Source organism: Procambarus clarkii, chromosome 54 (assembly GCF_040958095.1).
Source record: "Procambarus clarkii isolate CNS0578487 chromosome 54, FALCON_Pclarkii_2.0, whole genome shotgun sequence".
Classification (NCBI taxonomy): domain Eukaryota; kingdom Metazoa; phylum Arthropoda; class Malacostraca; order Decapoda; family Cambaridae; genus Procambarus; species Procambarus clarkii.
The window spans coordinates 25,152,418-25,165,672 of record NC_091203.1 but is presented as its reverse complement, the minus strand read 5'-3'; the positions used below and the strand labels follow the sequence as shown (position 1 = coordinate 25,165,672).

The following is a 13,255-nucleotide window of genomic DNA, read 5'->3' as shown; positions in this document are numbered from 1 at the left end:
ATATATGACAGGTGTCAAAACAGGTGGTGCACCTGTGTACCACCTGTTAACCAAACAGGTTCACCTGGAACTCAAAAATAACCATGTATATTTGCTTGGTTTAGCCTAATTGTTTTGTTAATGGCGATGTTTCTTTTCTTTACAGGTGAGGTGCCGCAGGTGTAGGGGCCGCAGGTGTAGGGGCCGCAGGTGTAGGGGCCGCAGGTGTAGGTGAGGCAGGTGTAGGTGAGGCAGGTGTAGGGGCCGCAGGTGTAGGTGAGGCAGGTGTAGGGGCCGCAGGTGTAGGTGAGGCAGGTGTAGGTGTCGCAGGTGTAGGTGTTCACTCCCTGACAAGTGTTGAGCACCGTGCTCACTCCCTGACAAGTACTGAGCACCGTGCTCACTCCCTGACAAGTACTGAGCACCGTGCTCACTCCCTGACAAGTGTTGAGCTCCGTGCTCACTCCCTGACAAGTGTTGAGCACCGTGCTCACTCCCTGACAAGTGCTGAGCACCGTGCTCACTACCTGACAAGTGTTGAGCTCCGTGCTCACTCCCTGACAAGTGTTGAGCTCCGTGCTCACTCCCTGACAAGTGCTGAGCACCGTGCTCACTCCCTGACAAGTGCTGAGCACCGTGCTCACTCCCTGACAAGTGCTGAGCACCGTGCTCAGTGCGGGGACACGCTGCACTTCTTCCTCCACCGGATGTGGCTTTTCCGCCACCTGGTGTGTGCTGGAACTGCACATGTGCACCGTAGTAGGGGGGACACACACACACCTGTAGTTCGTCACCCTTCACACACACCTGTCGTCAGTCACCCCCCCCCACCCCCTCACACACCTGTTGTCAATCACTCTCCCCCACATCTGTTGTCGGTCACCCCCACCTGATACCAGCTACACCACACCTGTACACCCCACACACACACACACACACACACACACACACACACACACACACACACACCTGTAGCTGCACACCTACACACACCTGTCATCACGACACACACATGTGACACTACTTAGTCTTCACCTCTCAAGAGAACGAATACGTGTATACATGGGAGAGGAAATGTATACAAGGGGGAGAGGGGGGGGGGGAGGTTGGGCTGCCCTCCCCCCCCTGACCGCTACCCCCCCCCCCACATCCCCCCTACCCCAACCCCCTACCCCCCCCCCCACATCCCCCCTACCCCCCCCCCCCCCCCTACCCCCCCCCCCCCTACCCCCCCCCCCACATCCCCCCTACCCCACCCCCTACCCCCCACCCCCTACAAAGGACATGAGAAGGTCAGAAAGGTATTCTGGTATATTTTTGGTATACTAAGACCTCGGAGGTATGCTTGGTATTGCGGGTAATATGGCTCCCAGGAGCCTATAGGAGCTAGGTGAACAGAGGCATCGGGGTGAAAAGGAAATGGGGGGCCCCCCCCTTGACTGTTTCATCCCTGGGGCGGGGGAATTGAACCTTGCTGCCTCGGTGGTGAGTGAGGACGTAGACCACTGTGCTACGAGGAGGCCACAGACCTCATGAGAGTGTGAGGTGAGTCACTCACAGGGGACGCAGTGTGTGCGTTAAGTGCGTCACACACCTTAAGTGCGTCACACAACTTAAGTGCATCACACACCTTAAGTACGTCACACACCTTAAGTGCGTCACACACCTTAAGTACGACACACACCTTAAGTACGTCACACGCCTTAAGTGCGTCACACACCTTAAGTGCGTCACACACCTTAAGTGCGTCACACACCTTAAGTGCGTCACACATCTTAAGTACGTCACACACCTTAAGTGCGTCACACAGCTTAAGTGCGTCACACATCTTAAGTACGTCACACACCTTAAGTACGTCACACACCTTAAGTACGTCACACACCTTAAGTGCGTCACACACCTTAAGTGCGTCACACAACTTAAGTGCGTCACACACCTTAAGTGCGTCACACACCTTAAGTGCGTCACATCTTAAGTGCCTCACACACCTTAAGTGCGTCACACACCTTAAGTGCGTCACATCTTAAGTGCCTCACACAACTTAAGTACGTCACACACCTTAAGTGCGTCACACACCTTAAGTGCGTCACACACCTTAAGTGCGTCACACAACTTAAGTGCGTCACACATCTTAAGTGCCTCACACAACTTAAGTGCGTCACACAACTTAAGTGCGTCACACACCTAAGTGCGTCACACACACACACACACATACGTGGCTATTTACAAAGCTAACTAGCTAACTTCGCCAGCGATTTGTCCTAGGTTCGAATCCTGGCCGGGGTGGATTAACTAGGCACTAACCCTTACCTGTCCGCCTCTGTTCACCCAGCAATAATTGGGTACCTGGTTGTAAACCGTTTGGCGGGTGGTGTTCCAGGGGGAACTAGCAGGTAAGATGGATTACGAGATTCTTCAAATTAAGGGCAGTGACGAGGGTTCGAATCCTCGTCACGGCCCTTGTGGATTTGCTCATTTGATGCATCACGCTATTGTGATGTCTGAGTGTAAGCGATCTCATCACAATGGTCATATTATTGAAATCACATGTGGGGGATTTCATTTAATTTCTAAAGCAGTTTAAACTATGAAAGTTCCTTCAGAAATGCTCGACATTCACTTCTTTAGAGCCAGGAGAGTGTTGAAGTATACAGTATACAGAGATTATACATCATACATAAACGCGATATAAAGCACCTAAATTACTGGGACCGTCTCAAAGCTCTCCAGATGTTCTCTCTAGAGAGGAGACGAGAGAGGTATCATATAATATACACATGGAAGATACTGGAGGGCCAGGTACCAGAGGTGCACAGTAGAATAACAACATACTGGAGCGAAAGGTACGGAAGGAAATGTTGAATAGAACCAGTGAGGAGTAGAGGTGCCATAGGCACAATCAGAGAACACTGTCTGAACATCACAGGTCCAGTGAGCAGTAGAGGTGCCATAGACACAATCAGAGAACACTGTCTGAACATCAGAGGTCCAGTGAGGAGTAGAGGTGCCATAGACACAGAGAACACTGTCTGAACATCAGAGGTTCAGTGAGGAGTAGAGGTGCCATAGGCACAATCAGAGAACACTGTCTGAACATCAGAGGTCCAGTGAGGAGTAGAGGTGCCATAGACACAATCAGAGAACACTGTCTGTACATCAGAGGTCCAGTGAGGAGTAGAGGTGCCATAGGCACAATCAGAGAACACTGTCTGAACATCAGAGGTCCAGTGAGGAGTAGAGGTGCCATAGACACAATCAGAGAACACTGCCTGAACATCAGAGGTCCAGTGAGGAGTAGAGGTGCCATAGACACAATCAGAGAACACTGTCTGAACACCAGAGGTCCAGTGAGGAGTAGAGGTGCCATAGACACAATCAGAGAACACTGTCTGAACACCAGAGGTCCAGTGAGGAGTAGAGGTGCCATAGGCACAATCAGAGAACACTGTCTGAACATCAGAGGTCCAGTGAGGAGTAGAGGTGCCATAGGCACAATCAGAGAACACTGTCTGAACATCAGAGGTCCAGTGAGGAGTAGAGGTGCCATAGGCACAATCAGAGAACACTGTCTGAACATCAGAGGTCCAGTGAGGAGTAGAGGTGCCATAGGCACAATCAGAGAACACTGTCTGAACATCAGAGATTTCCACAATTGTTCAACACCCTCCCGCAGGCTTGTCTTGGGGCAGTAGAAGAACTCCCAGAACCAACTCCTTGTATACTGCAGTATACTCCAGTATACTCTAGTATACTCCAGTTAACTAGGCCTAGCCATGCAGATGAACCAGAGTGACGTAGGGAAAATCATTTATTGTAATGACAAATAAGTAGAATAGACAAATACACTGGACTTAATAGAGACTACGTCCATCCGTAATGGTGAATATATAGCCAGAGAAAGGTTGGGAGTCGTTGCATTGTGACGTTCCGACAGGTGGAAAGGCGGGGCCCAGGAGCTTATGTTCACTCCTGCATACCCTGTTATTTACGTACACACACACACACACACAAAGGTTTGCCACCAGACTAGTACCCGAGCTGAGAGGTATGAGCTACGAGGAGAGACTACGGGAATTAAACCTCACTTCGCTGGAAGACAGAAGAGTTAGGGGGGACATGATCACCACATTCAAGATTCTGAAGGGAATTGATAGGGTAGATAAAGACAGGCTATTTAACACAAGGGGAACACGCACTAGGGGACACAGGTGGAAAATGAGTACCCAAATGAGCCACAGAGATATTAGAAAGAACTTTTTTAGTGTCAGAGTGGTTGTCAAATGGAATGCATTAGGAAGTGATGTGGTGGAGGCTGACTCCATACACAGTTTCAAGTGTAGATATGATAGAGCCCAATAGGCTCAGGAACCTGTACACCTGTTGATTGACGGTTGAGAGGCGGGACCAAAGAGCCAGAGCTCAACCCCCGCAAACACAACTAGGTGAGTACACACACACACACACACACACACACACACACACACACACACACACACACACACGCACACACGCACACACACACACACACACACACACACACACACACACACACACACACACACACACACACACACAACAAACACACACACACACACACACACACACACACACACACACACACACACACACACACACACACACGCACACGCACACGCACACGCACACGCGCACACACACACACACACACACACGCACACACGCACACACACACACACACACACACACACGCACACACACGCACACACGCACACACACACACACACACACACGCACACACGCACACACACACACACACACACACACACGCACACACACGCACACACGCACACACACACACACACACACACACACACACACACACACGCACACACGCACACACGCACACACACACACACACACACACACACACACACACACACACACACACACACGCACACACGCACACACACACACACACACACACACACACACAGAACAATAGGTATCTGTTTCAGGAAGAGATTGCATATTTTGATGCAAGATTCTTGGTGTGATCATTTTCGTGTCTGTGCATCAATGTGCGCGCGTTCATATATGTATGCTGGCTGGCCTGCAATGTTGCATTGATGACGGGAAGCCGGTCGGCCGAGCGGACAGCACGCTGGACTTGTGATCTTGTGGTCCTGGGTTCGATCCCAGGCGCCGGCGAGAAACAATGGGGCAGAGTTTCTTTCATCCTATGCCCCTGTTACCTAGCAGTAAAATAGGTACCTGGGTGTTAGTCAGCTGTCACGGGCTGCTTCCTGGGGGTGGAGGCCTGGTCGAGGACCGGGCCGCGGGGACACTAAAGTCCCGAAATCATCTGAAGATAACCTCAAGATGACGCGAAACACTGTCGTTGTTCCTGCAATATATGATAATTATCTCAAGCTAAACTGATAAGCAAACCCAGACTAATACAGATATTTCTGGGATCTGAATATTCTTGATATTACGGCGTATCAGCAGTAGAACTGATGGTCTACTTCATCTCGCTTCCTGCAGGTCGGCGTTCAATCCCCCGACCGTCCATACAAGTGGTTAGGGCACCATTCCTTTCCCCCCGTCCCATTCTAAATCGTTATCCTGACCCCCTTCCCAGTGCTATATAGTCGTAATGGCTTGGCGCTTTCCCTTGAGTTCCTTTTCCATGTGCAGGCGAAGGAGAACGCGAGAGAGACGCTGAGAGAGAGAGATACCGAGGGAGGGAAAGACAGAGAGAGAGGAAGGAAAAGGTGGGGAACAGATAGAGGGAGGAGGAAGAGAAAAAGAGAGAGGTGGAGATTGGAGATTCAAGCAGGTATCAAACAGGTATCAAACATGTATCAAACAAGTATCAAGCAGATATCAAGCAGATATCAAGCAGGTATCAAACATGTATCAAACAAGTATCAAGCAGATATCAAGCAGATATCAAGCAGGTATCAAGCAGGTATCAAACAGGTATCAAGTAGGTATCAAACATGTATCAAGCAGGTATCAAGCCGGTATCAGTCAGGATGTGCATATATTGTGAGCCACACAACTCAGCACCTGAGGGGGTGAGAGGTCAGGGGCTCAGGATGGGTCCACTAGGTAGTGAAGGATCGAGGTACTTAGTATGCAGTCCATACCTCTCCTGTAGGGGGCGTTGGTGCAAGGGTTACAGCGTCACATGACTCCTCCGGGACTCGAACCAGAGGTTAGCGGGGTCTCTTAAGGGCTACCCTAACCCTAGATGTTGAGGAGAGGGGAGGGGGGGCTTATCAGTGGCTAGTCTTAAATATAAGGCTGCATGGGTAAGACTTGCTTTAATCTTGAGACTGAATCGCATATAAAACTCCTTGGAAATTTAATAGGTTGATGGAGTATTTGTTGGAATGTGAGGGTGAGAGGAATAGAGAGAGAGAGAGTGAGAGAGAGAGAGAGAGGGAGATGCTGGGAGAGTTGAGAGAGTACTGTCAACATCTCTAGGAAACAGGTTGAGTACTGATCATCTTTTGTCTCTCCATAGTACTTATAATTCCATCTAGTTGTGCTTCGGCTCTTTGGTCCCGCCTCTCAACCGTCAGTCAACTGGTGTACAGGTTCCTGAGCCTATTGGGCTCTATCATATCTACATTTGAAATTGTGTATGGAGTCAGCCTCCACCACATCACTGCCTAATGAATGGTGTCTGATGTGTCTATAGCTTGTTTGGGAGACTCGGTTTCTACCTCTGAGAATTTTGTAGGTGGTAATCATGTCTCTCCGAACTCTTCTGTCTTCTAGTGTCATGAGGTTTAATTCAAATAACCTGTCCTCATAACTCATACCTCTCAACTCTGGGACTAGTCTGGTGGCATACCTTTGGACTTTTTCTAACTTTGTCTTGTGTTTGAACTGAGATGGACTCCAAGCTGGAGTCCATCTCCATCTGGAGTCCGTCATTCCACATTATTGGTCTGACATACGTGGTATACAAGGTTCTGAATGATTCCTGACCCAAGTTTCTAAAGGCAGTTCCTATGTTGGCCAGCCTCGCATATGCCGCTGATGTCATTTTGACGTGGGCTTCAGGGGACAAGTCAGGTGTGACATCAACCCCCAGATCATTCTCTCTGCCTGAACAAATCCACAAGGGCCGTGACGAGGACTCGAACCTGCGTCCGAGAGCATCCCAGACGCTGCCTTAATCGACTGAGCTGCGTCTGGGGATGCTCTCGGACGCAGGTTCGAATCCTCGTCACGGCCCTTGTGGATTTGTTCACTTGATGCATCACGCTATTGTGATTTCTGTATGCAAATTCTCTCTACCTGATTCTACCGACATCTACCCAAAAGGTAGATGAATCAAATAGGTAGATTCCCTCTCACACATATGGCGGCGGAAGTTTGTACAGGCTGTGTATGCAAGCACGGGAAGGTGGCACGGGCATGAATAACCCGTAAGTGGTAATGAACTGTGTATGAAGCAACCCGTTCTCGCACTTGCTTTTAGTCAATATTGGCTTATTCAATAAGTGCATATGTGACATACTAATTGATTGTGAATATTTTAGTTTACCTTGAAAAGCTTCATAGAAAACACCGACCTTACCTAACCTTCTTAATATGTTAAGATAAGCATCTTATTGCTTCGTAATTACAATTATTACTTAACCTATCAACGGTATAGATTAAGTAATAATTGTAATTAAGAAGCAATAAGATGTTTATCTTAACATACTAAGAAGGTTAGGTGAGGTCGGTGTTTTCTATGAAGCTTTTCAAGGTAAACTAAAATATTCACAATCAATTAGTATGTCACATATGCACTTATTAAATAAGCCAATATTGACTGTAAGCAAGTGCGAGAACGGGTTGTATGAAGCGAGTGATCAGTCACCAAAGTGTTGATCTCGTCTGAGGGAGTGTCGCTAATTATGCCAAGTCAGGCAGCTGTTCTTGCAGCTCCAGCGGCTCCAGCGGCTCCAGCGGCTCCAGCGGTGACTGGAAATGACCGCTGGAAACGGTCTTCAAGAAAATGAACAATGGGTTGTCTGAGGAGGTGCCGGAGACCCTTTGGTAGGTGTAGGGTTGGGCAGTTGTGGGGCTGGGCAGGTGTGGGACTGGGCTGTTGTGGGGCTGGGTAGGTGTGGGGCTGGGCAGGTGTGGGGCTGGGCAGTTGTGGGGCTGGGCAGGTGTGGGGCTGGGCAGGTGTGGGGCTGGGCAGGTGTGGGACTGGGCAGTAATGGGGCTGGGTAGGTGTGGGGCTGGGCAGTTGTGGGGCTGGGCAGTTGTGGGGCTGGGCAGTAATGGGGCTGGGTAGGTGTGGGGCTGGGCAGTTGTGGGGCTGGGCAGTTGTGGGGCTGGGCAGTTGTGGGGCTGGGCAGTTGTGGGTCTGGGGCCAGATTCACGAAGCAGTTACGCAAGCACTTACGAACCTGGGGCCAGATTCACGAAGCAGTTACGCAAGCACTTACGAACCTGGGGCCAGATTCACGAAGCAGTTACGCAAGCACTTACGAACCTGGGGCCAGATTCACGAAGCAGTTACGCAAGCATTTACGAACCTGGGGCCAGATTCACGAAGCAGTTACGCAAGCACTTACGAACGTGTACATCTTTCCTCAATCTTTGACGGGTTTGGTTACATTTATTAAACAGTTTACAAGCATGAAAACTTGCCAATCAACTGTTGTTATTGTTATAAACAGCCTCCTGGTGCTTCGGAGCTCATTAACTGTTTAATAATTGTAAACAAAGCCGCCAAAGATTGAGAAAAGATGGACAGGTTCGTCAGTGCTTGCGTAACAGCTTCGTGAATCTGGCCCGTGATATTGTCGTGGATATGTTGCCAGTATAACACTTATATTCCAATGTAGGTATGTTTATGTATAAAAATATAACTAACCATATATAACTCTGTTCACTCTGGGAGCCGGTCGGCCGAGCGGACAGCACGCTGGACTTGTAATCCTGTGGTCCTGGGTTCGATCCCAGGCGCTGGCGAGAAACAATAGGGCAGAGTTTCTTTCACCCTATGCCCCTGTTACCTAGCAGTAAAATAGGTACATGGGTGTTAGTCAGCTGTCACGGGCTGCTTCCTGGGGGTGGAGGCCTGGTCGAGGACCGGGCCGCGGGGACACTAAAAAGCCTCGAAATCATCTCAAGATAACCTCAAGATAACCGTAATTATATATATTACATTTTCCCACCATAGGGGATCGAACTCTTTATCTCGCGTGTGCAGGTCTAATCTCTAAATCATTCTAATCTCTCAAATTTACTGGTCAGAATGGTAGTTATTGTTCTTGTTTTTAGATTCAGCTACTCGAACACAAAGGTGCAAGTAGCACGGGCTATGGCGATCCCGTAGTGGACTTACCTGCTACAGGAGCGGGACTGTAACTAGTTAGTCGTTGAAATTTGTTGAAGATACCACCACGACGATTCACTACCCCCCTCCTGGCCCCAAGTCCTGAACCCTCCTGGGAATAGCATTCGACGACAGGTTCTTCAAGTTGGTCCTTGAAACAAACACACTTAAGAAGTACTTGAGATGTAAACATGGTTAGATAGCCCTGGAGGTAAAATAGGCACTTAACTTACTTACACTCTCTCAGGCGTGGAGACGCACTCGAGATCGACCTAGGAGACACACTTGAGGTCGACCTGCTCGACACACACTCGAGGTCGACCTGGGAGACACACTTGAGGTCGACCTGGTCGACACACACTCGAGGTCGACCTAGGAGACACACTTGAGGTCGACCTGGTCGACACACACTCGAGGTCGACCTAGGAGACACACTTGAGGTCGACCTGGTCGACACACACTCGAGGTCGACCTGGGAGTCGAGGCGAGCCTCGCCTCCTCTCTCCTTTGTATAAATCCTAAGAGATCGCCAGAGATCTTCCGTGGGAATGTGAGGTGGGAGGGGGGATTGACCCCTACCTCCCTCACCCTTCCCCTTTCCTACCTTCCCTCCCCCTTCCCTCATCTTCTCTCCCCCTCTCTCTCCCTCTCCACCCCCTCCCTCGCTACTCCTCTCCCGCATATGGCTAATAAAAATGAGTTTACATTCCACAGTTATATGGTAAGAATTGTGTCTTGGGGCCGAGTAGTTTTGGGAGCCATTGTGTAGTATGTCCAGCTGGGTGGTGTATACACCGCTGTATGATGTATACCGCTGTGTGGTGTATTATGTAGGCACTCGCAGTTTTACATATGTGACCTCTGAGGTATTCTAATGCTAACTTCATGCTCATCCTGTGGGTGGTAGTGGACCCCATACTCATCCTGTGGGTGGTAGTGGACCCCACACTCATCCTGTGGGTGGTAGTGGACCCCATACTCATCCTGTGGGTGGTAGTGGCACCCCATACCCATCCTGTGGGTGGTAGTGGACCCCACACTCATCCTGTGGGTGGTAGTGGACCCCATACTCATCCTGTGGGTGGTAGTGGCACCCCATACCCATCCTGTGGGTGGTAGTGGACCCCCATACCCATCCTGTGGGTGGTAGTGGACCCCCATACTCATCCTGTGGGTGGTAGTGGACCCCATACCCATCCCGTGGGTGGTAGTGGACCCTATACCCATCCTGTGGGTGGTAGTGGACCCCATACCCATCCTGTGGGTGGTAGTGGACCCCATACCCATCCTGTGGGTGGTAGTGGACCCCATACCCATCCTGTGGGTGGTAGTGGACCCCATACCCATCCCGTGGGTGGTAGTGGACCCCATACCCATCCCGTGGGTGGTAGTGGACCCCATACCCATCCTGTGGGTGGTAGTGGACCCTCATACCCATCCTGTGGGTGGTAGTGGACCCCATACCCATCCTGTGGGTGGTAGTGGACCCCATACCCATCCTGTGGGTGGTAGTGGACCCCATACCCATCCTGTGGGTGGTAGTGGACCCCATACCCATCCTGTGGGTGGTAGCGGAAAATGATTACAGAGGCACATAATTGGGGCCCAGGAACTGAAGCCCAACAATCGTTTAGCTACACAGTTAATTAGCATCCGTGACCTCCCAGTATCACCCCGATACAACGACGGACTCGCTTCATCATGCAGGGTCCGAGTTCGATCCCCCGAGACGACGCAAGCGGTTGGGCACTATTCCTTCCCCCTCCGTCCTCCCAGCTCTCAGGGCTTTCAACTGGCGTTTCTTATATATAATATTAACAAGGTACAATCAGGATTTATATATATATATATATATATATATATATATATATATATATGTCGTACCTAGTAGCCAGAACTCACTTTTCAGCCTACTATTCAAGGCCCGATTTGCCTAATAAGCCAAGTTTTCCTGAATTAATATATTTACTATAATTTTTTTCTTATGAAATGATAAAGCAACCCTTTTCTCTATGTATGAGGTCAATTTTTTTTATTGGAGTTAAAATTAACGTAGATATATGACCGAACCTAACCAACCCTACCTAACCTAACCTAACCTATATTTATAGGTAAGGTTAGGTTAGGTAGCCAAAAAAAGCTAGGTTAGGTTAGGTTAGGTAGGTTAGGTAGACGAAAAAACATTAATTCATGAAAACTTGGCTTATTAGGCAAATCGGGCCTTGAATAGTAGGCTGAGAAGTGCGTTCTGGCTATTAGGTACGACATATATATATATATATATATATATATATATATATATATATATCAATATATACACTTGCATTGCAAGCAGATATTGAGAACAATGTTGAACTGTTGTTTAGGGGGTTCACAGGTGGGGAGGGGTGTCTGGGGGTTTCCTGGGGGTCTCTGGGGTTCATGGGGGTCTCTGGGGTGTCTGGGGGTCCCTGGGGGGTTTCTGGGGGTCCGTTGGGGTCCCTCTGGGGGTCCCTGGAAGCGTCTCTGTCTCTGTCTCTCTCTCTCTCTCTCTCTCTCTCTCTCTCTCTCTCTCTCTCTCTCTCTCTCTCTCTCTCTCTCTCTCTCTCTCTCTCTCTCTCTCTCTCTCTCTCTTCTCTCTCTCTCTTCTCTCTCTCTCTCTCTCTCTCTCTCTCTCTCTCTCTCTCTCTCTCTCTCTCTCTCTCTCTCTCTCTCTCTCTCTCTCTCTCTCTCTCTCTCTCTCTCTCTCATATAGGTGTTAACAAGAGGTGTGATCAAGCTTGTTGTTGTGGTTGGCATGACGCTCCAGCGACACTAGTAGTGACCTCCCCGCGGCCCCATTCATCGCTAAATATAAACAACAAAGGTCGCTCTTCTTTCCCAACCCCTTGTGCCTGGACGGTAGAGCGACGGTATCGCTTTCTGCAGGTCGGCGTTCAATCCCCGACCGTCCATACAAGTGGTTGGGACACCGTCCCATCCTAAATCCTAATCCCAATCCCTTCCCAGTGCTATATAGTCGTTATAGCTTGGCGCTTTACCCCCTTAAAAGTGGGGGAAAGCGCCCCCCACCTTCCCCAAATATAACTTCTTTTCCCCAATGGAAGGGTCAGTTACCTCAGTCTTAAAGTCTCCTTCAAGACCTTGGTGGTTGGAAGAAATTGCACAGATGCGGTTGGGCTTGCATTGTTGTGTTGTATCCGCCAGTTTGCGACGCCTGCAACCCGACTTCCACCTCGTGTATGTCACAGTTTCTTGTTGTTTTTGGCGATGTCGACACCACTCCGTTACAAATGCGACGTGTTAGTACCAGTGAAAGGGACCGTAATGTTAACTTTTTCTGTGCATCGGTATCGATAGGTTTGGTGGGTGGGTTGGGGTCGTCCGCTTGTGGTTAAGGTAAGACAGTTGTGTTTGTTACGGAGTGGTGAATCTAAGGCATCATTGTGGTCACTGAAACATAAATGTTTTAGTGACTATAGTCTGAAATGTTTCTGAAACATTTCATTTCTGAAACAGAAATGTTTCAGTGACTACAGTTTGAAATGTTTCTGAAACATTTCATTTCTGAAACAGAAATGTTTCAGTGACTACAGTTTGAAATGTTTCTGAAACATTTCATTTCTGAAACAGAAATGTTTCAGTGACTACAGTCTGAAATGTTTCTGAAACATTTCATTTCTGAAACAGAAAAGTTTTCCATTCTCCAGTGGGTTGACATTTTGTATTTCCCTTGCTACAGCGGTTGCTGTATGAACATATCTGAAACTTGATACAGAATGAAGATAGCGTCGATGTATGATATCAGGTGCAGTGATTCAGGGGGGGGGGGGGAATTATTAGGGGAAAAGTACCACGCCATTACGACTATATAGCACTGGGGAGGGGTCAGGATAAGGATTTTGGGATGGGGCGGGGGTGGTAAGGAATGGTGCCCAACCACTTGTTGAGACGGTCGGG

The 13,255-nt window shown here is 49.1% G+C and overlaps 1 protein-coding gene across 1 annotated transcript; it reads right to left on the bottom strand.

Annotated features, from left to right (window-relative positions):
• Positions 1-71: 71 nt before the first annotated feature.
• LOC138352751 (keratin-associated protein 12-1-like) lies at positions 72-728 on the bottom strand. The gene has a single exon (XM_069305338.1). It carries the CDS (start codon positions 726-728, stop codon positions 72-74), a length of 657 nt encoding a protein of 218 aa, XP_069161439.1.
• Positions 729-13,255: the final 12,527 nt, after the last annotated feature.